The 26,368-nt window shown below is 31.6% G+C and overlaps 1 protein-coding gene and 1 long non-coding RNA gene across 7 annotated transcripts in view; one reads left to right on the forward strand and one right to left on the reverse strand.

Moving 5' to 3' along the window:
• The first annotated feature begins 569 nt into the window (after positions 1 to 569).
• Positions 570 to 5,657, forward strand: LOC132733073 (uncharacterized). The gene is made up of 2 exons (XR_009626127.1): positions 570 to 620; positions 2,395 to 5,657. It is a non-coding gene; the product is annotated as an uncharacterized LOC132733073 (long non-coding RNA).
• An 837-nt stretch (positions 5,658 to 6,494) lies between these two features.
• Positions 6,495 to 26,368, reverse strand: part of LOC132733076 (myocyte-specific enhancer factor 2A-like) — a 106,580-nt gene continuing 86,706 nt past the window's right edge. For all 6 annotated transcript variants that reach the window (XM_060719664.1, XM_060719666.1, XM_060719665.1 and 3 more), the window contains 5 exons: positions 24,673 to 24,859; positions 23,854 to 24,050; positions 17,859 to 17,955; positions 16,914 to 17,070; positions 6,495 to 14,886 (listed from right to left, as the gene is read on the reverse strand). In XM_060719664.1, coding sequence (XP_060575647.1) covers positions 14,502 to 14,886; positions 16,914 to 17,070; positions 17,859 to 17,955; positions 23,854 to 24,050; positions 24,673 to 24,859 — 1,023 coding nt within the window. In that variant the 3' untranslated portion in view covers positions 6,495 to 14,501. The remainder of the gene's footprint in view (positions 14,887 to 16,913; positions 17,071 to 17,858; positions 17,956 to 23,853; positions 24,051 to 24,672; positions 24,860 to 26,368) is intronic.

A 26,368-nucleotide genomic window follows, 5' to 3' on the forward strand; every position in this document is an offset into this window, starting at 1 on the left:
ATCCCTATTTAAATTACCAATAATGGCTTGTAAAAATTTATTGCCCGAAAGGATGAATTGTGTACATAAAATATGCTGTGAAATTTGACTGTGAAACTCTTTGGCAAGCTGGTGTAAGTAACTGATTGAAAGTCAACTGCTCCTCAACAATGTGGCTTCAGTCCTGCAAGGGGATTCTTTCTTCTGAGAAACAGTTAGTTTACTGAAGCTCATTGTTCTATAACACGTTCCTTTCATCACTTATAGAGAAATGAGTCACTTGAAAGTCCGGTCCCTTAAAGCTTTACCACACAAACTCAAAAGAACTTGCCCTTCTTTAATTTGGATAAAACCATTCATGCAAATTTCATGGCAAAGAACCTGAGCATTACCTTGTGTAATGAAGCGTTACATGACAAGCATTTATGACTGCAACCATGTTGGTCCATCTTGAAACTAAACATTTATTTATTTATTCAGTTTTGATAATTCTAATTTAACGGTTAATTAATATTCTATAATTTCCAGTAAGTTCCCCAAAATAAATTTCAAGTAGCCCACTAATTTGGCGAAAAAAAAAAATTTTTTAAATGGCAGGATCTTTTCAACTGAATACACAACCAATCACAGTCTCGGTTTCAGTAAGTGTTCTCATGTTAGTTATTTCCAGAATGGTTTTACATTTAATTTGTTTACTGTAAATATTTAATTAAACATATTTTTTACCTTTAATTTAAATGCATATTTAACCCAAAATTATCAGGTCAACCCAATGTGTCTCTAAATTTAAGCAGTGGTGTATACAAATAGTAAAGAATGGTGGTAGCTTAAAGATTTTGCTTAAGCCCCTTTAATGGTATGACTCGATAATACAAAATTAAAACCTGCTTAGACTGAAAAGGAGCACATCAGATTCGTTATGCAGGTGTTGCTATTTTGACCCTCTGGCAAGGCGTTGACCCTCCGGCAAGGCGTTGACCCTCCGGCAAGGCGTTGACCCTCCGGCAAGGCGTTGAACCTCGGGCAAGGCGTTGACCCTCCGGCAAGGCGTTGAACCTCGGGCAAGGCGTTGGCACTTGGGCAAGGCGTTGAACCTCGGGCAAGGCATTGGCACTTGGGCAAGGCAAGACTTTGAAGAAATTGGTCTCAAACATAAAAAGGACTTACAAAGACTAATTAGAAACCATTTAAAGTAGCAGTCTGTATTTATTTTATGCTTTTCAGTGGATTACTGATTTATCCATGAAAATTATATTTGATAATTTCACAGTGAAAATTATCAAAATATAATTTCACTTTTTTCAATGACGAAACTACTTTTTTAAGATTTTCCCCATGTGGTACCTCAATTTTATTTTTACGGACAATTCTGACAATGTCAGGCTGTTAAAAGAAATAGCAAAGCTGAAATAGATAAATAACTTAAATGTCAAAAGTAACACAGAGAGAAAACTTACTTCTATTTCTTCAAATTCCAATCACCAAATTTCGTCTCTAAATTTTTTTGTTTCGTTTTTACAGTCTGAAAAATACATTCCTTCTTTATGCAAAACTGCTCTTGATGACATTTTGGCATATTAAAGTATCCTACGAGCAATAACTGCCGTATGCTTTATGAAAAATTGAAAAGCATTGACAGCCATCACTTGTAAAATAAGTAAAACAACCCAGCGTTCCTTCAGCAAGCTTCCAAGTTTTCCATTTTCCTAGCTCCTTTTCTGAATGTTTGCACTTCTGTCAACACTTATTTTTTGTCTGTTACAATCCTCAAATAAGTTTTCTTTCTTTTAAAAAGGTGTATGACTAACAAATCCAAATTATATCCTTCTGAATCTTACACAATTATTTTCCTCCCATGAAATACACAACTTTAAAAAATGGCTGCCGTTTACATTTTAGAAAGCCAGGTCTAATATAATTTCACAGTAAGTAACAGAAATATGGATGGATGGTTGGAATTTTCTCCTGCAAGAATTGTTTGTTTCTATTATTAAAACAAGCGATCATTCATATTTTTTTAATAAAATGAATAAATATCACCGTCATTTAACCTTGATTGGCGGACTTATTTTTCAACTCAAGACTTCTTGTTTTAAATGAGAAATTCCGTCTAAATGGGGCTCTCAATGGGGGAAACAGATTTTAATATTAACGTTAAAATTATGGAAATTTCGTTTTAACTTGTTTTCAAGCATAAAATAAAAAGAAAATTTGTCTGTTTGTTGTGTAAGATGTAATTTTATTTCATCTCGTGAACTTTAAAAACAGTATTCTCACTCGTGGCTACGCCACTCGTGAGAATACTGTTTTTAAAGCTCACTCGATGAAATAAAATTTCATCTTACACACAAACAAACAAATATCCTCTATATATTACCTTTGTAAATATTAAATATTTTTTTTTTTATCATTTAGGGATCAACAGGAATGCCTGTACCTGTCATGCTAACAACGGCAAATGCAGCAATAAATCCCGGTGCCAAAGGAGACACAGAACCAGATGAGCCTCCGGAGAAAAGAGCGAGAACAAGTCAACCGGACACGTGATACAAATCCAATAATGCTGTATATGTTAAACATTGTACATAAACATACCATATGTAGGATAGTGATCAAGTGACATTTGACACTTACAACAGTGTGATAAATTCTATCCATTTCTCTCTCTGGATCATAGGAAAATAAATCTGGTATAGATAGTACCAGGGTCGAAATAATCTCACTAAATCACCACAATGTTGTATAGTTTTATTATTGTTAAGAACATTTTATCTGACAAAAAAAAAGAAGAGTGAAAATAAGCTGAGTGAAATATTTTGAATATATTTGAAACATACTGATCAAGTTCAGATTTTTTTCTACTTTCATGTTTATATGATGTTATTATGGAAACGATTGCATGAAAGTTCCATACTCTAGGGAACATGTTTCATAAAAGATTTAACATAATCTCTTATTGCAGCACATTGTTTTACCATTCTACCATTGTACCATTTTACACTTTTAACTAATTGTGACTAAAACAAGAATAATTATGAAGTATGTTGTTGTCACAGGTGGCTGACGTCTAATATCCTCTTCATACCTGCTTATATATCAATAATATACATATAGGGGTGTCAGACGTCGGGCACCAGTGGTTCCGTTGTTGATTTTGATTTTATGATTTTAGCTACCAGGTCTACTTTCCTGCGATCCTGATGTCATTATTATCATCATTGAGTAACAAAATTGTTGTGGACAGGTACGAGAATTTTTGTCAAGGTTCTTTGAGAATTAAGTTTATAGGTTTCACTAAATCAATTTGAATACCTTGATAATGATTTGATTTTCTATTGTTTTTTCTTTATTGTTTAAGTGTAACTTAGATAAAAGATAAGGCGTGAAAATAAAAAATAATGAACTTCAGAGAACTTGAAATTTCCTCTCTTGCAAAGAGTGTCACCATTTTTTGGTGTCTATATCAAATTTTCTTCAATGTAATAATTATTATTTACATGAATCAGTTATTTTTGAAATGACCTGATAATAATTCAATTATTCTGAAGAATGTATATCGTCAGTATTGTTTCATTTGCTTAAAGAAGACTTTTCAAAAATACTATGTTAGGTACAACATGTATATTTTAGGAACAAGAAAAGATAACCAGTGTCAGCATAAAACTTAGATGTTTTAATTTCCCTTATATTGTTAAGATTTGAAGTAAACAATTTTTTTTATAGAAATTTATTCACGAGAAGTTGTAGATATTTTTTTGAAGTACATTTTGTATGTGCATCATTTAAATGAAGTAATCATAAAGATTATTGTCAAGCTATGAGAGTATGTGGGAAGTTTCATGGACTACTATGTTAGATAATTTCATGATAATTTTATGATTTCTTCACATTTAAAAATGCCTATACAGCTTGTATCAAGACTATCTTGTATCAAGATACACTGACACAAATTCTGACCCCTTACCTTGTTAATTATTCTTAGTAAACAAAAACTAAAGTACGAAAAGTTGTTTTGAGAATAATGTGAATGTTTACAGGACATATTTCGAGAATTGATCGCAAAACTGAAGTAATTTATTTAAAGTAAACAAAGATTTACAACAGTTTTGCAGTCAGCCCTCAATTTGTTGAAGTTATCGAGCATTGTCAGTTTTAATGTATCTATGTTAAATCCAAAATATTCTTTACATAGCAAACTATGAATGTGCTGGTTTTTAATTAAATATTGTTAGATATGTTATTTTATTAGATGTCTGAATTTTACCTCACTTAAAATTATTTCTGCACATTTGGTGGATGACTTGCTCTGGGTAATTTATTTGTTTTTACCAAGACTCTTGTATTTTTTAAAAATTATTATGGTCATATATTTTGCTTAAACTATACCCATGAATAGATATTTCTTTTTTTAGAAACACTTCTCTACACATTTTTCCTTATTCAGGAAGAAAGTTTATTGTGTACAAGTTAAGATTCTGCTTAAAAAACTGTTTATTATACATGGACATATAGGAATTATCAGAAAGAAAATGAGGATTGCGTAAATAAACCAATTACACTGACATTGATGCATTTGAGCGGAGAAATTGGTTAGAAAGCAAGTTTTACTGTTTTTGAGATTGAATAGAATGTTAATAAATTAAAATTCTATTTTGAAAATTAAAATTTTGAAAAACAAAAGGAACTAAAACATATCTTGAAGAGTGTCTTTTTATGGGTGATAGTTGATATTTTAAAGTTGTGATAATATACTTTATTTATAGGCACTAACGTCTGTATAAACTCATTGACATTTTTCATTTAATTATACATATGTATCATTGTATATATGTTTGCCATGTTACACCATCAGGAGCATAAAGAAAATTTGGTGCACTCAACTGAATGTGACATTGGTTTACACATCGTCATTTTAGTGCAGTAACAAGATAAGACCTTCTAAATTATATAGGAGTTAACCAGTTATTGCACAAAGCTGATGACATGTCTAAATTTAAGTTGTCTTCTTAAACCCCCTTATTTCCGGGCTGTTTGTTGATTATACAAATTGTTTTTTTATATAGAAATCTTTTGTCCTATACTTATTAAACCTTTGTTTGTATGGTCAGAAAAAGGTGTTTTTGTTTCACTTTTGGGATTTTTTTTTTTGTTTTCCTACATATTCTTTTGTATTTTAACCTCAAGTTAATAATTTGATTTAGTTTAATACAATACTCTGATACTATACATTTATATACATATATGTATGTAGTTATGTATGATAAAATTGTAAAATTAAACTTTCACTGAATTTATGAAATGGACTCTTCCAACCTATGATATGGAACAGTCTATTAATTCTAACAGTTGGTGTAAGATTTGTATGTTGACAACAAATTTAGCAGCAAACAGAGCTTGGTCAAACTTCTTTAATGTGCAAACTGTTATAACTACTAAAGCATCAGTCAGATTTTATATAAAGGATTACCTCTCAAATTCATTTTTGAAAAAATACTACTATACCATCTTATTTTGAACATGTTGTTATCTATTCTTTTATAGTTCATGTATAACATAATGTCTATGTTTTTATCATGTTTTTATTCTGCATAACATATTCATTGATACACTGTTTTTATTTTTTTTCATCATCAGACATTCGTGAAATTTTATATGAATAAATGAGTATTTTAGAAGTCCGGTGTATTTATTTTTCATGTCCTTGGTCTGAGTGGTAAAGTTTGCAGACTTTAAAACACTTGATAGAAATCGGGGCAAAACATCTGTACACATATTGCTGTATCGAGCAATATTTACTTGTCCCAAGATTGATTGTTTTGTTAAGGAAATATGGTGTGTAATGTTATATACTGGCTTATAAATCAATCTTTATTAAAAACAAGTAAATATAGATAAAACAAAAAAAAAATCAGCTCTAAATCGCGCTCTGCTTTTAAATCTGAGCGTAACCATATACGAAATTAGTTCTGGTGACTATTCACACAGACAATAATTGAAGAGCTTTCATAATTTTGAAAGCAATGTGGCCCTGGGAAAACCAATACTAAGTAGGTAATATTCACAATTTCGATTACAAACATGGTGTTGTCCATATAGCCAACAGGTAAACTGGCAAAACAATCTTGCCAATTAAAAATTTATTTTTTCAAGTAATTTGTTAAAATTTACTTCAAACTTTTTTGTCTAACAAAAATTAACAAGTTGTTTAACTTCCACGTATAACAATATTTTGATACTTCTTACCTATGTAGAAACCAGTTTGATTGCATGGCTAAAAATAACTTTCTCGGGGAAATCCGAATTCTAAAGAAGGCGGAACATATACCATGGTCTTCAGATCTACATAAAAGAAATAAGTAGATCTGCACTATAATCAGATTGATAAAGATACAGACTTTTTGGCAGGACTTCTCCCATCCAGATACATTCACATCAGTTAGGGATCTCGGCTCCTGTTACAGCAGTAAATGACCTGCAGCAGCTTGGCGTATAGGTGGATATAAAACAAAAATCAATTGAAAGTTACCACAGACTTTATTTACCAATTCATAATACACAATTAAAACAAGTTTTTTTAGGATGAGATAAATATAGAGATTGGAGCAATAATGAATTATCTGCTAAATATATATAGATACAGCACTACAGCTCCAACATGTTGAAAAATAAGCACACTTGATTGAAAAAATAGTCACATATTCCCTTAACATATAAAATGAGAGCATTACACATACTGCCTCATGTCTTGTGTGATTAAAAACATGTAAATTGTGACATTAAAGTAAAATGACTGATATATATATATCATAAATGTACCTTAACTATATACATATTAAGATATCCTGATAAATGATCTAGGAATAAATGAATTCGAAAAAAAAAATTGAAAAAAAATTGATAAGCGCATGAAGTGATTGCTAAAAAAATCTATCATACCTAAAAAATATAATGCATCTTGTACAGGAAGCAGTGTAAGCTTATTTTGGCAAAGAAAATCAGAAAGAAAAAATATAAATCAATGAAAAATAAAGTTTCGTACCATAATGTTCATTAATTGTTGGCATATTCGAAAACAACTTTTTTAAACTGTTCATTTCTGTATATTTTTTTTCTCATTTTAATAAAGAAAATAAAACAAACTTTATTAATTCAATAACTTAAAGGCAGTATTCATCAAACAATTTTAATTCAACTTTTGAATATTGAATACATGTGACTGATTGATTAAATATATCTGCTGTGTTTTCATCTTCAATAAATCAAGCACTGCTATGATTTTTATTAATCAAGTACACACACTCGTGTATTATTTACAAGTCATAGCATTAACTTAGCACTTTCAAAGTTTTATTTAAAAAACAAAAAAGAACCATATTTTTAAATCTTATTCTGTATGTAACCCATTGATGTTTTTACTATTGTGGCGTGGCCTTAATATTTTCAATCTTACTGGAATGAGATTTAATGGTTTGAAACAATTTTTGATTTTTTTTTTCTATGGAGCTAGAACACTATAGTCTATATGTTTTTCGGACATGCATCAATGTTAAAAAAATACACATGGGCATTACAGTTTTCCTTTACACTAACCATACAAATACCATACCATATGAATCACCTACCTCTTTGTAAAGCTGAATGTTTGATTTTGCCATTCTCCATCTGAACAAAAGTGACAGGTGGAGTTTTTTTTTATTCAAAAAAAACAACAACACTTTAGTCAATGAAACTAACTTAAAATACAACAACAAACACAACAGTAATCAACAACAACACAGTTGTATATACAAAACATTAAATCACCTAACAGATTTGATTTAACAAAATGATCCATATCTTTATGGGATAAAAACATGAGTTTAATTTATGTTAATTCTAGATTAAAACTGTACACAAAAAAAATAGTAAAAAAAAAATATTAATAATTAAACTTATATACAGGTCTTATACCACCCAATAAGTAACAGAATATTGTTCACGCAAAAGAAAAAAAAATGTAACAAAAGTTTTATAAATTTTTTAACCCTAAAGATATTAAATGATAACTCTCATAAATGAAATCAAATGGCTACAAACTTTGGGGCTTTCACTGAAAAAACAACAACAAACCTCCCAAAAAAACACCTGAAATTCATCTCTGTAACATTGTTGTTGTCTTTTTTCTTCTTTTTTTTTATAAAACAATGTTAAATATAAATATGAAGACATAAATCCTGAACTTCTCACAATGTAATTGTAAGTCCCTATGACATGCTTGCTTTAAAAACCTTTCCAATTATATCAGATAGTAAATAACTAAAAAAAATAAATATTTCTTTTCAGTGGGAAAAAATGTGGACATCTTATTATCATAAAATCACGTTTCAGAAATTCTGTGTGTAATTAATTCTACAGAATCTTTTCTGCTCTCATTTCACGACAGACAAGTTTACTGATATTTCCCCCAGAATTTGTTGTTGTTGTTGTGTCTGTAACATGTGTAGAGAGAGACCAATGCGACAAAACTGTGACAATTACGTTACTACTTGTACAAAAACTATATACCTGCCTGAACGGAATAACAGTCAGCATGGTTTATAGGGTAAACAGTTTTTGTTTTAAAGTAGGATTAATTTACTATTATTAAGTCTAGTCATTCTAGAAATAAAGTTGTTATACTAATTGACATTCTATCAGAAGACCATTCTAAATTCTCTATAGACGGGTTTTCAATTATTTCTGACTGTGCTATAGTTTTGAATTTCATTCAGTCTTCAAAGTTCATCATTACTCACCAGGTACAGGCAATGAACATGTTTCTATGGTTATAACGCAAAAACAAATTGTTCTTAATCTATAAATAGAACATAATAGCAAAATAATATGTCTATACTACTTTAGTACTTATCCACAATATCGCACCATGCTTTAGTAATATGCATTTTAAATATAATACCTCCAAATTACCATGCTAGAAAACTTCATGCCCTTTTTAAGCCCCCATTCATTTCCTTTTGTGTATCTCTCAAAAAACAATAACTTTTTTTTATTTTTGAATTCATAATCAAACGCCAAATTTAGATTTAGATCAGCATTTTTAACCAATAGCAGATGTCCAACATTTGCTAGAAAAATAACTCTTGGAAAATCTTTCGTCAACAGCAGCTCATTAAAAGGAATTGAATAATGAATTGCACCAAAGTAATGAAATGACCTCAAATGAAACAAAACAACCAGTAATATGATAACAAAAATGTTCAAAATACAAGGTGATTTGTGGCAGGTTGTGAAATATTCAATTATAAATATGAGAGCAAATCGCTATTCTGATATTAAATTTCCACTTTATAATTGTCAAGTGTAAATGTTTAATGACACAATTAATGAAGTACCGTATATATCCCCTTATAAACACAAAATATGTAGGGGCACGTCTAATTTCATTTTTACAAGCACATTTATGAAACAGAGTGAAAAAATATTTAATTTACAAGAGTTTTCTGGCATAAACATTTTTAGATTATTAAACTAATCTGGTACAAAAGGTACCCTTTCAGCATTACAAAAAGGACACAGTTATGGTGCACCAATGAAGTAAAATACGGTACTGTACAAAATAATACTTTCTCTTTTTCATATTAACACATGACTTATCCTATACATTCTTGTTATGTACAATTCTTACTACACTAAAATAATAGCCAAACTATATACATGGTGAGATCTTAATGTGACTGTAAGCAATACATGTGCCAAAAATAGAATCGGGAATTCCAAGAATCGAGATTTCCTAAAATCTCTCAAGCTAGCTATTTCTTTCTTATTTCCTCTGCAAATGAAAATTGTAATAATTATGTAATTATATTTAACAACAATATATCTAAAATCACTAGAAATAACATGCTAATAATGTGATCACATCCAGTTTTGAGATAAACGTTTTCACGTTAACTCCCACGGCGCTAAATTTGTATAATGGAGTTGACCTGAATTTGAATTTGGGCCTGTCTTCAGTCGTTTTCGGAGCTTTCAACATCGTCAAAAAGATGAAATTAAGCAGATGACAGAATGTAGTCCGGTATAACCGGATAGATATGTAGGAGACCGGATTATATACTGGTAGTACCAACAAGTCATGCTAGCTAGAAATGACAGAGTAAATGTTAGAAACATTTTCATTAAAATCCTTGTAATCCGCAACTTTCCCGAAACTTTTATGGACACTTGAAAATATCTGATATAACATTATAAAATGTGCAAATATATAAAATTTAACTGTGACTACAGATATCTATTTTTTATCCAATACCATTCACTTCTATATATAGATCAACATGTATTTCAAATAATAAATCCAAAAATAAAAGCAAAGGTTAAGGTCACAATGTGGCTGATTTGGTGAACAACTAGGAGACTGTGATGTTGTTAGGAGAAGTGCTATATATGAACAGAAGTTTGAAAATGTTTTATGAAATGACCAAAGCAGACTGAACTTGACAAAAGTACATGTAAATGTCAGAAATATGAAAATGTATAAAATACATGTATTGTTATTTTTATATAAACCTTATAAAATTGTCTTAAATTACCTTAGTTTAGTTTTTTACCAATTTATTTAATTTTGATTGTGTAGGAAGCTATAAGTTTATTGGCGTGTATATATTTGTTTTTGTTCTTTTTCAAATTCAGACTGTCCAGAAGTTTAGAGAGTTTTTGAAAATAAAAATACTGAAGTTATGCAGCAAAAAAGTACAGTGTCTGGTTTGACTTAACAGATGTTTATTCTAACCTGGCTGAAAATATCAGCCGTAAAATTCCATTAAACAAATACTGTAATCACTCAGGGTTAAATTTCCATAAAAACAATGTTATTTTTACACAGAATAACTATAGTCTCTATATGTCTTACCCTAACAAGCTATAGTTATTGCTGTTGTCCATTAAACAGACTCCATGAATTGTTTTCCTCATTGTTATTACATGAAACTATTGCTGTTCACCATAGTCTTTATTATCTGGACACAATTTCATGTTAATAGTTCTTAAAACACCAGCGAAGTGACATTTTTTCCAGGTGAAATATCAAGACATAGAGAGTTGCATGCCAAATGAGCAGATTTTAAATTAGCATAAACCACCTGATATACACGTTCCAAATACCTGAATTTAGTCGTACAATGTAATATTTCATAATTAATATTTAATAATGTAATGAAACTAGCTGGAAAGCTTCCTCACGGGAAAGAAATCAATGAAAGCCCCTTGCAGGATTCTAACCCACAGTGGACATTTTAAAGAGTCATTAGACCACCTGGCCCGCTTTCTAGAGGCCACTTATAGACATATATAAAAAAGTCTTATATTACTTCTATGATAAAATCAAAAAAGTATGTAAAATCAGCAAGAGGAATAAAATCTGCATTTAAAGACTAAAGTCTAAAATTATAAAGCAGTTAATAATAAAAATTTTACAATTATTACCAAGCGCTACTAGTAAAATAAAAATTAAACTATCCAAATATACCAATTTAAGAAGTATGTGATAAAACATATGCCATAATTAAACATTTGTTAATTAAAATAAACTTTTGTTTTTTAGAAGATTTAAGAAGAAAAAAAAGCTAGAACACAGTAAGAGAAATGAATTTGAAAAAAAACCCCAAAACAACCAAACTATGTACTTCATGTAAACCAGTCCATAGCAATGATATGTCATTGGTTCATTTAAAAATTAAATTTAAAAATCGACCAATGAAAGAGTTGCTTTACTAGACTGGGTGAAAAAATCTATTTTAAAACTCTGTAAAGGTCATTTTATGTCTCCCATTGGGTGATTAATTCAACCCGGAAACCGTTAATTTACACTCGACATCTAGAGGGTCAAATTTTACCTTTTGAGTCGTTAAAAATGTATGAGATATATATGAACATGTAACAAAGTATGTATATAGAGTTAAATGATCTAACAAGACATTAACAATTTAACAATAACAAACAGTAAGTGCACATAGGGGTTGATATGAGGTTTCCATGGAAACAGAAATCAACTTTTCCTGCCAGAAATATTGCTCCTGATAATAAGTGATTTTAGACAGCAGAACCCTGTTTTCATTTCCCATCTAAATGTTAACATTTTATCTCTTAATTTCTTTAATGGAAAAGGTCAATTATCACTTTTGATGATATCCAGAAGAAAATTCAGAATAATTCAGCCAACAGTATATAGCCTGGTCACACAGCATGGATATCCAGGCTGGCCTGGCTCTATACTAGTGGCAAAGCCTAATCTCTTCACATTTCAACAAAGAAAATATAAACAAGGTTCATCTTATAGGGGTCCTTAAACAAACAAGTAACAATGTCAAAATGGAGAATTAGTTGAACAAACAATCTGCAGAATGTATTTTCCAAACTTACCTAAGCAAATATGCTAAAAATATCTTTCCAAAATTCTTTATTACGATCATTTCAAAAGTGTTTACATTGTGCTATATTTATGTAAATTTGTGAAAAGAAATCATTTTCATTCTTTGTAATATTTTATAATAATATTTTGTACGCAACAATATGAAAATGTTTTTCTCCACAAGTGATAATGAGAACCTTGTTAACAACTGTGTACTACAGAATGCTGTTTAAAAACGTTTGATACATTTCATCAAATAAAAAAATAACAACATCTTATAAACAATCATTGTTTCTCGACAAGGAAAAGCAGACGTCATGTAACCATGGGCAACCATCGGGGACAGGCATCACGTTAATACTGAGTGCACTAGGTGCAGTACAAGGCACGTGTATAATAACAACAAAATGATAAATTATCACTCCATCATTAAACCTTGCCCAATGCCAATCCATCTTACCCAATAACACAATGTAGGTAACATATTTTGACACTTAACAGGAATGTTATGTAAAATAAAACATCGTGAATTTTCATGAGGGTACGATTTAACAATATTCAAACGTAATGTGCTGTACATTTTTACATTATATTGATAAAATATCTTAAATAACGTTTTACAAACATTTTCATTCTTGCATCCATGGCATTAGTGATATCTGTACAAGAATTTCTTTCTTTTTGGTTTATTCTGAAAATTCAGAAGCATTTTTTTCCCAACTAACTTTTTATCAGAAATAAAAGTAATATCAGAAAAAAATGACAATGGAATTGTGTTAAGTTACAAGAATTAATATACATGTGAAAGAAGAAGTTCATGTCTTACATATTATCGTTTGAAGCAATATTGGTGAAATTAACTTATTTATCGTGACTTAGAATTTGGTTCCATGACCATATAATAATATCTAACTGATAATTTCATTTTCATGTTCACTTTATAATTTATATGTGACAATTACAGTTCCATAATTCATATGTGATTACTTCATTCTCATGTTTATTTCATAATGAATATGATTATTTCATTTTCATGATAAATATGTTATTATTACATGTTCACTTCATAACTTTTCATATTCACTTCATAATTAATGTGATTATTTCAATTTTTCACTTCATAATTCATGTGACTATTTCATTTTCATATTCACTTCATAATCTTATATGTGATAATAGAAACATAAGATTTTTTTCAAAATAATTGTGATTTTATACCCTTTTCTAAAAAAAAGAAAATGTATTTTCTCAAATAATAGAGAAAGCAAATATTTTGACATACATGTGTATCATTTTGACACATCTATATCTGTTCCCATGCTAGAGTTAACTTCAATTAAATAAAGCATCTAAACCATAAAGATCAATTATAAATATGCTCAATTCTAATGTAAATAAAGCTGATATATCATTAAAATCAAATTAAATAATTATGCTAAATTTCAAAATATATCATAAGGATCAAATTTATTTCCGCTAAATATCAATGTAAATAAATCAAGCTCCTCAATCATAATGATCAAATTTATGTCCGCTAAATATCAATGTAACTAAATCAAGCTCCTCAATCATAATGATCAAATTTATGTCTGCTAAATATCAAAATTTATAAAGCATCTGTATCATTAAGATCAGATTCATGCCTGCTATACTTCAATGTAAATCAAGCTCCTTAATCATACAGATCAAATTTATTTGTTAAATGGCAACTCTATTAAAGGGAAGTAACTAATGAGGTAAGCTTAATACAAACAAGGTGATATTCTGTGTATCATCAAAAAGCAGTCATAATTTACACAAACAACATAATAACACAATAATGAATCTTTTTTCATTGCAAATGTAGCAAAACAATTGTTTCAACAATTTAGTACATCTGCATCAAGCCTCTCCAGACTACGCCCTAATTCTACAAACAGCAACAATTTGTCTGTACAAGAGATCCAATGCATCTCAAATTCACTTTATCCGTAACAAAAGTCTAAATCACGTTTTATCACCTTCCGTGTCATCATCTTAGCACTACCGTATCACTACCAAAAAGTCACTACTCCATATTACCAGTAACCTTTGGAAACGAGTAATTAAAAAAAAAATTCCATTAATTTTTACAACCTAAGGAATAATATTTCGTCTGCTAGGTTGTCCATCCTTCTACTCGCTGTCGTTTCATCATCGGACCATCATAGTCCGACATTCCGCCACCACAGTGTTGTTGTTGTTGTTGCTGTACTTGATGCTGCTGTGCGGCCACATGCTGCTGTTGCTGTGTCTGCTGCATAGCAACGGCAGACGGTGATGGACAATTTGTCGGAGACTGGGAAAGATGCGGAGAAACATGACCTGGTGATAAATGACCTTGATTCTGAGATGGTGGCCGTAAACTCAGGTGATTAGATGGCGTGTGAGAGTCGCGTGTCGGTGATATAGGCTCGCTCTTTATATTAAGTCTATGATTCATTGTGTTTATAAGTAATGGTGAAACATGATTAGCACCTGTGTTCACCATGCCCTGGCCCGACCTGTTACAAAAAATAAATAAATGTTAATCTTGGCAATATAAAGATACATGAACTATATTCACAATCAAATTTTAACAAATAAATCAATACGTTTTCCAGTTTCAGACCAATATACAATTGGATGGCGAATTTTGAACTTAAAAGCTAAATTTCAGTTTTAAGGTATTTTTAAAATCATTATGTCAAATTCTCTTTATTTCAATGAAATTTCAAATTATATTTCAATATGCTTGGTGAAAAATGTAGAAAGCTTTAAAATATAAACAGTGTGACAGCAGTTGTCTCCCTTTTATCAACTATGATATAATATAATTTGTATTTACTTTTATTTATATTTTTAAAAAGAAAATTATCTCATATGTACACTTAGTGACAAAAAAATTATCTCTTTAACACTTGATTCTATAATAATTGTTCAATTTCAACATTAGTGAGACCGAGTAACATCTAATGCAGTCTGACCCGGATCTAAACTAACCGTATTTTGATATGGAAATCCCTTAAACTTTGAATGCACTTTTCCAAATTCAAAGGCAGGCCAAATACATAACAAAAATTCAGCAGTTTAAGGGTTGTAGCATTTTGATATTGAAATCCCTCAAAAGAACCGATGGACTCTTCCAAATTCAAAGCAGGGCAAATCCATTATACAAAATCAGTTGGGTATAAATAATGCCAACAAAAGGATTAACCATTATGGAATCATTGATCTTACAATTTTAGCTTTGTAAAGATAATCCCCCCACCCCCCTTCAAAAAAAAAAAAAACATAATCAGATGTATAGAAATGATTTCACACAGAAATAAATGGAAACTTGTTTCATGTATTATATAATGTAAAATTAGCAAATGAGTGGGATGATGGCTGAATTCTCCCAGTTAAAATGTGTCCAATGACAAATTCGATAAGTCTCTGGGGACAGAAATTGAATCAAATCTCATAAATATTCCACGCGTAAAATTATGACCAGAAGTAAATGAGGATAGGAATATTCAATATGCCTTTCCAATTGCATTAGTGTGTAGATTGCTACAATAAAAGGGTCCATTTCTTTACTGCAGTTACACAAATAGCACTCTTGTTGTAAACAACAATTTCATTAACAAACATTATATTACCTATATCAGGTTCTATTCAATATAAGGTTTTATTTTACACAATTTAACAATGTCTGTGACAAAGTAGACAATCTCATTATTAAAAAAAAACAAAAAAAACATGGACTTTCTTTTAGAGCTTTTCACTACATTCAAATTAACATTCTATACCCCTGTTTACTGGTAATAGACTCTCCCTGCCTGGGTTTTGGAATGGCCCATTGTAAAATTAAGGGATTTCAATACCAAACACCTTCAATTTAAGGTCCAAAATAGTATAGTATCTCCTTGATCACTTATATAAGCAAGCTTGCATTGCCCTATAATAAAAGCATAGGGCTATCATAATAGTTCCTACAATTCAGAAATTTACATAAATTTCTGATTCCTGCAAATCTAAAACTGGTCAATAAGTGGGGTTTCTTATTTTTCAGGATTTAAGTTTATACGAATTTATTCTAGTTTGATAGTGTTGGAAGCTATAACCTAATTGAAACTGCCTCAAATCCATTCCTGAAAACATACAGTACTTAGCAATGAGTGTCTTGCTTAAGGAATCAATGGCTTGCCCCTGACAGGGTTTGGACCCACCAAGCCAGCAATCCTTAGATTACTCGTCCGACGTGTTAACCATTCTACACCACCACCCCACATGGTAGACTTTGTGCCAGATACAAAAAAAAATATGATTGAATATATGACCATCTTAACATGTCTTGAATAATAAATATATTCTCGCTATCTGTATTATTCACTTAAGTAAATGATGACACTGTCTAGATAAAATAGCAGATCTTAAATTTAGTAGTCTATCTACATGACCTCTTTTATATGAATAGATGAATCAAACTAGAACAGCAAGCGGTATAAAGAAAAGATCTCTGAATAAGTATTTCCTATAAATAACAGTAACATCAAAGTACACATACCCTTGCATCTGCTGCATTCCCCCACCTGGGGGGATTCCACTTGTCAGTGACCCTTGACTCCAATGATGGGGGCTAGGTTGGGGACTATAATTCTGCTGGATTGAGCCCCCTGGGCCCCCAGCCCCCATACTTTCCCCTGAATTCATACTATAATCATCTGAAACAAAAGAAAATGTAAGCATAATACATAAAGAAAATGTTATTCTATTGCCGACAATCTTAACTGGGTAGCCTCCCTGTAAATAAATATATATACGTGATATTCATGTGTTTTAAAGTGTAAATGTTGAACTTCCTGTACACACATTGAAGCTATATACAGTCATCCATATAATATGACAAAAAAAGTAAATTTATGACATTACATCATGCATATAAATTTTAACTTATAATTGTGTAATGAACTAGTCCTCCTTTGAATCTAGGAGTGTCCATTGTTAATTAGAGGGATTTCAATATAAAAAAATTACAAAATTATGTGGCCCTCATACTTAAACTTGTTTAGATTTCACAGTCCCTTAAGTACCTAATGGAAGTGAAGCCAGTGCCTGCACTGCAACAAAACATCATCTGTTGACGGTGAGGTAGTGTGATGAAATGGTATCAGTTTATGGAATCACAAAAACATGTGAGCTTTAGGAAAAATTTTATGCTTGCTTTATATTTCAACTTACGGGACTTGTAAGAGTCTGATAATCTTAAATCAACTTGCCAATCTTTCAATCTAAACAAAACCATACGTCAATTTTAGGGAAAAAGAACTGAAAAGCAAACAGTGCAGACCATGGTCAGATGGTAGGAATGTGCTGGCTGATCCTGGTTTGCACTGAGGGCATGTTTAGAATCAGTTGTGGCAGGGAGCTTTAAGTAAGAGTCCTGTTTGTACCCCACATCAAGAAGCTGTGTCTCTAATTCTGAACTTATATAAGAAAATTGTTAACATACTATTGTGATATGACGGTACTGGTGAGTGATATCCGGTCCCTTGTGAAATACTAGGAGTTGAGATCGACACAGCCGGAACACCGGGCGAGTGCTGCATCTGAAAATAAACAACCAAATTAAAGGTGATTTATGCAGAAACCAATGCTTTACAAAAAGTCACAGCATAGAACAGTAAATAAGTTATTTATAGCATAGAACAGTACAACAAGAGGGCCATGATGGCCCTGAGGTCGCTCACCTGTATATAGGCCCACTAAAAGATGTTTCATGCTTAATATCTTAACTCTAGCTATTTGGGTTTTTTCAAAGAAGATTTTTTAAGTTTTTGCTATACACATATAAGGAAAATCAATGACCCCCGGGGCGGGGCCAATTTTGACCCCAGGTCTTTTATTTGAACAAACTTTGTAGACACTCACTAAAAGATGTTTCATGCTTAATATCTTAACTCTAGCTATTTGGGTTTTTTCAAAGAAGATTTTTTAAAGTTTTTGCTATACACATATAAGGAAAATCAATGACCCCCGGGGCGGTGCCAATTATGACCCCAGGGCTTTTATTTGAACAAACTTGGTAGACACTTATTAGAACATGTTTGATGCTAAATATCTTAGCCATAGCTCTTTGAGTTCTTTAAAAGAAGAATTTTTAAGTTTTTACTATATGCATATAGGGAAAATCAATGACCCCCCGGGGCGGGGCCAATTTTGACCCCAGGGCTTTTATTTGAACAAACTTGGTAGACACTTATTAGAACATGTTTCATGCTAAATATCTTAGCTCTAACTCTTTTGGTTCTTTAAAAGAAGATTTTTTAAGTTTTTACTATATGCATATAGGGAAAATCAATGACCCCCTGGGGCGGGGCCAATTTTGACCCCAGGGCTTTTATTTGAACAAACTTGGTAGACACCTATTAGAACATGTTTGATGCTCAATATCTTAGCCATAGCTCTTTGAGTTCTTTAAAAGAAGATTTTTTAAGTTTTTACTATATGCTTATAGGGAAAATCAATGACCCCCCCGGGGCGGGGCCAATTTTGACCTCAGGGCTTTTATTTGAACAAACTTGGTAGACACCCATTAGAACATATTTCATGCTAAATATCTTAGCTCTAGCTCTTTGGATACTTTAAAAGAAGAATTTTTAAGTTTTTACTATATGCATATAGGGAAAATCAATGACCCCCCGGGGCGGGGCCAATTTTGACCCCAGGGCTTTTATTTGAACAAACTTGGTAGACACTCAATAGAAGATGTTTCATGCCAAATATCGAAGCTCTAGCTCTTATGGTTTTTTAAAATAAGATATTTAAAGTTTTTTCTTTCGGTTGCCATGGCAACCAGAGTTCTGCATGGAATTAAATTCTTAGAACAATTTTTAAAGGTGACCACCAAAGGAACATTCCTGTGAAGTTTGGATGAAATTGGCTTAGTGGTTTATGAGGAGATGTCATTTAAAGTAAAAGTTTACGGACGGACGACGGACGGACGACGGACGGACGACGGACGAAAAGCGATCACAAAAGCTCACCCTGTCACTTTGTGACAGGTGAGCTAAAAACATGGTTAACCTGTCCTATCATTAAATTAACATATAAATAACATTAAATATTGAATATAAATTTGGCCACAATACAAAGAAGCAATGGTGCAAAGTAAGCAATTTTGAGTGACTCTCCCAACTATTTCATAATCTCATTTGATGATTGAATGAGATTCTAAGTCCTCCCACATGTAAAATTCATATCTGGATAAAATATCTCATTAAAATGTTATTAACACTGACCTCTAAACATACAGGTGAAATGTATGTACAATTGTTATGTGTTTCGTTTGTCAAACAAGTTGTCATTAACCTTCTGCATTAATAATCATAGTCTATAAATAGTAACAATTATTTATAAATAGTAACGCTACGAGCGAGATATGTCAAAATAAATCATTGCACCAATAATTCTGACTACACTTTACAAGGTTTTTGCTGTTGTTCTTAAGTTTGTATGTGTCAAATTTCTCGTTCTTAATGTCCTAATTTACTTCTAACATAAGAATACATTTATAACATCATTGTGGGTAGATAAAATCACAATTCATTACTGAAAGTTCTTCTTTATTTGATTAGGTTATTAACATTTGTATATTGTATATTATAAAATGTTTGCCTCAAGCTTTCTAACCTTAAAATCAATTTTAAAAATTTCTCTTTACATCTGTAACAGCAGACGTTAAACAGGATATTAATAAAGTTATATATACATTAACTTTTCTCTGCATATTTGTAATTCAAAATGAAATGTTGGCAGATTCAGTGAGAAGGAAATGAAATACAGTTGCCACCTTCTTTGTGAAGAGTATTTGAAAAAACGATTTTGAAACTTCTTTATGAAGAGTCTGTTTACACACTTACTCCTTTATTGACAGACCACACTATAACCTAAGTTTTCAATTGTAAACAAGTTTTAGGTTAATGAATAGCCTTTATCCCCTACCATAACATTAGAACTGTACAACAGTACATGAATATTTTCTTCCATAATTTGAACTTTTGCAATTCATGTCCTTATTCACCCTTACTCTTCCTCTTTTCTAGATGCTAATCATAATTGTTACTTCAGACTGGATGTTGATTTGTACTTCAAATGTGCATTCAACTCTCTGAGACCTTTAACTCTCATGTTATAACAACAGTATGTTTCTGACAACAGAATAAAGCCACTGGTCAGTCTACACATTCTGTACAGTCTGTCAAAACCAAATAAAGTTCTCAGCCAGCTCAATCTTAGTGTCTTTTTTTTCTGTCTTTTTTAGTTTTGGGTTTTTACATCACACAGTAAAGGTCATATAACAACTTTCCAGCTTTACTGGTGGAGGAAGACCTCAATGTCCTTCTGTACATTATTTCAGGTACAAACAGGCACCTGAGTAGAACCACAGTCGCTCTGTCTTAGTGTCTTCATAACAAAATAAAATAGATGGCTCCAAAATCCAAACCCAAAGCAGAGCAAATTCATATAAACCTACCCTGCTGGAACCAAAAGTGATTAACATTTCCCATCAATGTAATCTGGTCAGGTTCTAAATTGATGGCTGACTAGCTTGATGTCCCCTAAATAGATAATGGAAAGTTCCAAAAATGGAAGCTGGACTAGTCCATCTATGAAATCCAGCTGGTCATAAGGGTTACAATACATACAGTAGGTATGTATATATATGGTAATTATTTTTTCTTTGTTTATTATGGTACAGAACACATGTTATCTTCATGTCATGATGGTGAATTAAGTCTGGTAATGTTATGGGCAAAAAAACAACAACAATGATACATTCGTAAATGCAGAAAAGCTAAATGAAAAAAAAAGCTTGATACAAAAATATAGGAAAGACACATTGGTTTAATTTGAATGGGAAAGACACATTGGTTTAATTTAAAAGTCTGCAGGGGGTCCTGCTGTCTAATGAAGCAATTTCTGAGTATGTTATTTTATTTTCATGTTTTCATAAAGTCAACCTAAAGATCCAAGGTTATGTATTAGCAATTTTCTGAAGATAATAAGACTTTATTTGGCTTCCATCAGACTTTATGGTTTCTCTCAATGTTACCATGAAATGAACTGTGTTCAACTTGTTCATAAAAACAAATCTGGACGTGTTTTTGAAAAATGTCTGTGGGATATATATTTTAAAAATAGATTCAGAGCATGTGAGAAGCTAATGGCCAAAAGCAAAAATTGGTTCAGCGATAAGGTCAATAAGCACTGTTCAGATTCTGTAACAGACCACCAAAAAAATAACTAGATTTTGATAACTAGAAATGATAGAATTTTGACATGATGGGCCTTTAATAGTGGACAAACTCATTCAAATGATGTATGTCCAGTTGAAAGAATTTGACCTGCATATATACATGTATATACATATTACCATGAAATCAATAAATACCAAATTTAAAAAGTCTTGACCAAACTGTTAGTTCCAATTAAGTCTTATAAATGTCTTATGAACAAACAAGTTCAAAATACCAATGATGAAGACTACAATTTGAATACCACTATTGATCAATGATAAAACTTTATAATAAGAAGATGTCATGTTAATTTAAAAACAATCCCCTCTATCAAAACTTCCATTAAGTTCCCTCTCAAAATTGACCTATCCTTATTCCATTGGCTACTTGCAGTGGTAATTACCTACCAAATGCATCAGAATACAGCTATATTAATCTGACCAGGCTCTATACTGTTAGTTTTTTTTAAATTATAAATATTTCAGTTTACTAAATAAAGAATGGAATATTCCAAAATAAAATCCACACAAAGCCATATTATACCGGTAACACAAATTTAGCCATCTACATTTTCAAAGGAACACAAAAATTTCTTCATTTATTTTCAAGTTCAATTCTCAGAATGATCTTAACATTTACCCCAATTATTATCTTACATACACTTGTCCATCTTTCAATCTGGACAAAACCATTCATCATTATTAGGGGAAAATTTCAAAATATGTACTGACTGGATAGCTTACAATGCAGACAATGATCAGCAAATGGCACGGATGTTTGTGCTGGTCAATCTTAGTCTGCACTGGTAAGAAAGGAAATAGGACCAGTTGCCAACAACAGGCAGCCAAGCTATGAAAATATCTGACAGTCGATGCTACGACACCTTATATATATGTCTCATATCTACTCGAAAGCATATTCGGAAGATTTCCGTCAATATATCATATACACTTACATTACAGAAATTTCCTTGACAGTGTCACAGAATGCCCGAGGGAGATGATTGATCTAATAAGTAACAGAACTCAGATGTCATATAACAAAAGTTCTCCAATTAAGACTACATTTAGTGAGAAATTTCTATTCTGCGAGGCAAATATGAAACTCAGCAGTGCTAGACAGTGTACAATAAAAGAACATGTCTATGAACATTTTGTTACAATAAACTATGGCTGAAAGAGATTCATACCCTTACTGGGGTCTTTCACATAAGTTTGCTTCACATAGGTGCAAAAAGTTAAAGTGAAATAAAATGAAAATTTCAGGACATTTTCTAAGATTACAAGAGGCATAACTTTGTCAAAATGGAAGGAAGAGTTGTGAAACTTGACTAACTGGGCTTTCTGGAACTATATATAGCTCATGCCTTAATATCAATATAAGTACTAGATTCAAAGATCCCCCCCCCCAAAAAAAAAAAAAAAAAAAATTGTTACAATTTAAATGAAAGAAAAATTAATTTCTAATATTTAACATTTCATTTCAATATTTCTTTTCATATTCATCAAATAAATTCTTGTGGCTGTCCTATATAAATAACGTTTCTTTTTTTTCATGTAATTTGCAATTTCAATGTGTTTCCTTCTTTCCATGAATTTTATAAATAATGCAACACTGCACATTTTAACCAAAATATGCATGTGTGCGTATACAGATATGCTTTAACTGTAAAGCCTCATTAAACTATAGAAATTTTTCTTAGAAAATTCAACAAAAAAAATCTTGCAACAGTCCTATAATGGCAAATCATAATTTTGATAATAATCCCATTCCTTCTTTTCATAAATATGTTTTGTTTCTTATTAAATAGATTCAAATTTATCAAGATGAAATCTATGCAAAATTCATGGGACTCTGGATTACTTTTTTGACATTGTTTCAATCCTGAAGACTGCCTCAATTATTCAAAATTAAAGATTTTTAACTGCAGAGACATAATATAACTGACAGCTTGAGATATATGTCTCAAAGCGGACAATTTTATCCTTCATTTTTAATTTTTTTAGCCCTGTTTAATAAACATTCAGAAACATGTCTCTAAGAGGACAAACTATCCTTCATTTTTTTTAACTTATTTTCCTTAATATACTAATATTTGTATTACCTCAGAGTTTATCATATTTGTATTACCTCCAAGTTAATTGTATTTATATTACCTCTGAGTTTATCATATTTGTATTACCTCTGAGTTTATCATATTTGTTATACCTCTGAGTTTATCATGTTGCTTCTTCCATCTGGTACCATTAGACGAGGCGGTCCTGGGTGACTAGACGGGGGACGCCCATGTATAGGGGGCGACTGTCTCGTCATTCCTTTGGTTGCCATAACACCGGGTGATGAACAGGGTGAAGCTCTGTGATAACCATTTGGCGTTGGAGAGTGACTCATATCTACCATGTTTCCTATAAAGTAAAATGAAAATAAATATAAATGGGCAATAAATTCATTTTAATTTGCATTATGCTTCATAACTTTTATAAGAACTCTAACATAGAAATCAGACACTGGCTTTGTGATTTGGGTGACTTCCTTTTAAAAATATTCAAGTGTTTAATCCAAACATGGGTAATAATATGACAGAGAGTAACATATTATATCTACCAGTCAGACCTTACCTCTCTAGTGGTCATGATTTACAACTGGTCAAGATAAAAAGTTTAGAGGGAGTGGTGGCCTAGTGGTTAAGGTGTCTGCCTCTCAACCCCCAGAGATCATAGGTTTGAGCCCTTCTCAAGACACGACCATGTTTCTTCATATGACACCACTACTGGTTAGTACCAGGAAGCGGACTCGAAAGTGATTGATATATGTTGCAAGAACTTGTTTCCCAATCGAGCTTAAATAAATGAATAATGTTCAAACCAAGATAAAAAGTTAAATTCTGATCAATATACTTCCAACATATATTATAGATCAATTGAAACTTATGTTGTTTTTTTTAAGGTTCACTGTTTATTGAATACGATCAATCAAATCATGATTAAAATTGGAAAGATTAAGATCATATATAATAAAAAGATTCACCAGTAGAGTTGGGTCTTGGGCTGAGATTCGGTGTACCCACAGGGGGTTGTAACAATCCAGGGCTACTAATCGCAGGACTGTGTTGACCCATAGGGGCTTGGAGTGTAGGATTCATGTACGGAGAATTATGCATCGGCATCCCTCCGGGTGACATACCCCCACCTGGGGGGTAAGGTGACATGGGAGACTGAAATAAAAAATAAATACATTAAATACCTCTTTTTTCAAACCAATTTTTACTAGCTGTTAAAGATTACATGTACACCTTCAGAAATGACCACATCCAAATATGGTTCACATTGAGAAACCCTGTCACTAAATGATAACTATGTCACATATACAATTTTTGGCAAACATACCTGCCTGGAAAGATCATCTCTAAATAAAGACCATTTTTTTATGTTTCCAATCTGGATATATATTACTATTATAATTCATTCATATTCTTTGCTTCATAGATTTAAAGTTACATTAAATAAATATGTAAAAATATTTTGCCGTCGGCCTAAAAAACAAGCATTATACAGTTTAATAAACCTTTTTAACAGTTATGTTGTAAATCATCAAATATTGTTCATAAATTAGGATTTTAAACGGAAAACCCCACGGTAACACTAAAGTTCGTATACGAATTTTAACATGCAAATAATGACAATAATCTGCTTGTGTATGCGCTACGTCACATTGTTATAGTTGCTATCCGGAACACAGTAAATATGAGATTTTCTTGTGTAAACACACTTTAAAAGTTTTAGCTTCACGGTGCACTAGGCCTGTGGTTCAGAAAAAAGTAATCATCTCATAAAAAGGATTAAATTTGTATGAAAACATCAGTTACAATGCGGAAATATACTGTTAGATTAGAATTGCTGCACATAGTCATGTTTGTTGATTTAATATTGATGTACGGATGAACCGAGGGCGGAGTTTCTCATGCAAACAGAAATAACTAGAACTATCACTAAATGTGATTAATACCCCCACAAGACTGCTTCGGAAATGAGGATGTTACTAGTAACAGAATACCTTGTAAAAGAATTGAAATATAGAGTTATGGTTGTTGGCAATTAAAGATATTTGTGGTTCTTGTATGTTGCATTTCCTTTCAATGTGGTTGGCCATTGACAAAGTTTAATTGAATTACTCTGTAATAAGTCCAGAAAGACAAAGAAAAGGAACAAAGGGCAAAAACTCTATAAAAACTGAAGATAGAGTTATAGTTCTTGTGCACTGCACTTCCTCTTTTGTGCTTGAACATTGTATGAAGTTGTTTTGAATTCCAACCAGTACGTTTTAAGTTATGCTCAGGACAAGGAAAAAGTATCGAAGGGCAGTAACTCTGTATTTTGTCAAAATGGAGTTATGGCTCTTGTGCACTGTACTTCCTTTTAATGTCCTTGACGACTGTGAAATGAAGTTGTACTGAATTCCAAACAGTAGTTTTCAAGTTAGGCTCTGGACAAGGAAAAGTAACAAAGGGCAATAACTCTGTAATTAGTCAAGATGGAGTTATGGTTCTTGTGCACTGCACTTCCTCTCAATGTGCTTGACCATTGTATGAAGTTATATTGAATTCCAACCATTAGTCTTCAAGTTATGCTCCGGACAAAAAAGCAATGGAAAAGTAACAAAGGGCAATAACTCTGTAATTAGTCAAGCTGGATTTATGGTTCTTGTGCACTGCACTTCCCTTATT

Source organism: Ruditapes philippinarum, unplaced genomic scaffold, assembly GCF_026571515.1.
Source record: "Ruditapes philippinarum isolate M1 unplaced genomic scaffold, ASM2657151v2 ctg467_1_1_1_1, whole genome shotgun sequence".
Lineage (NCBI taxonomy): Eukaryota > Metazoa > Mollusca > Bivalvia > Venerida > Veneridae > Ruditapes > Ruditapes philippinarum.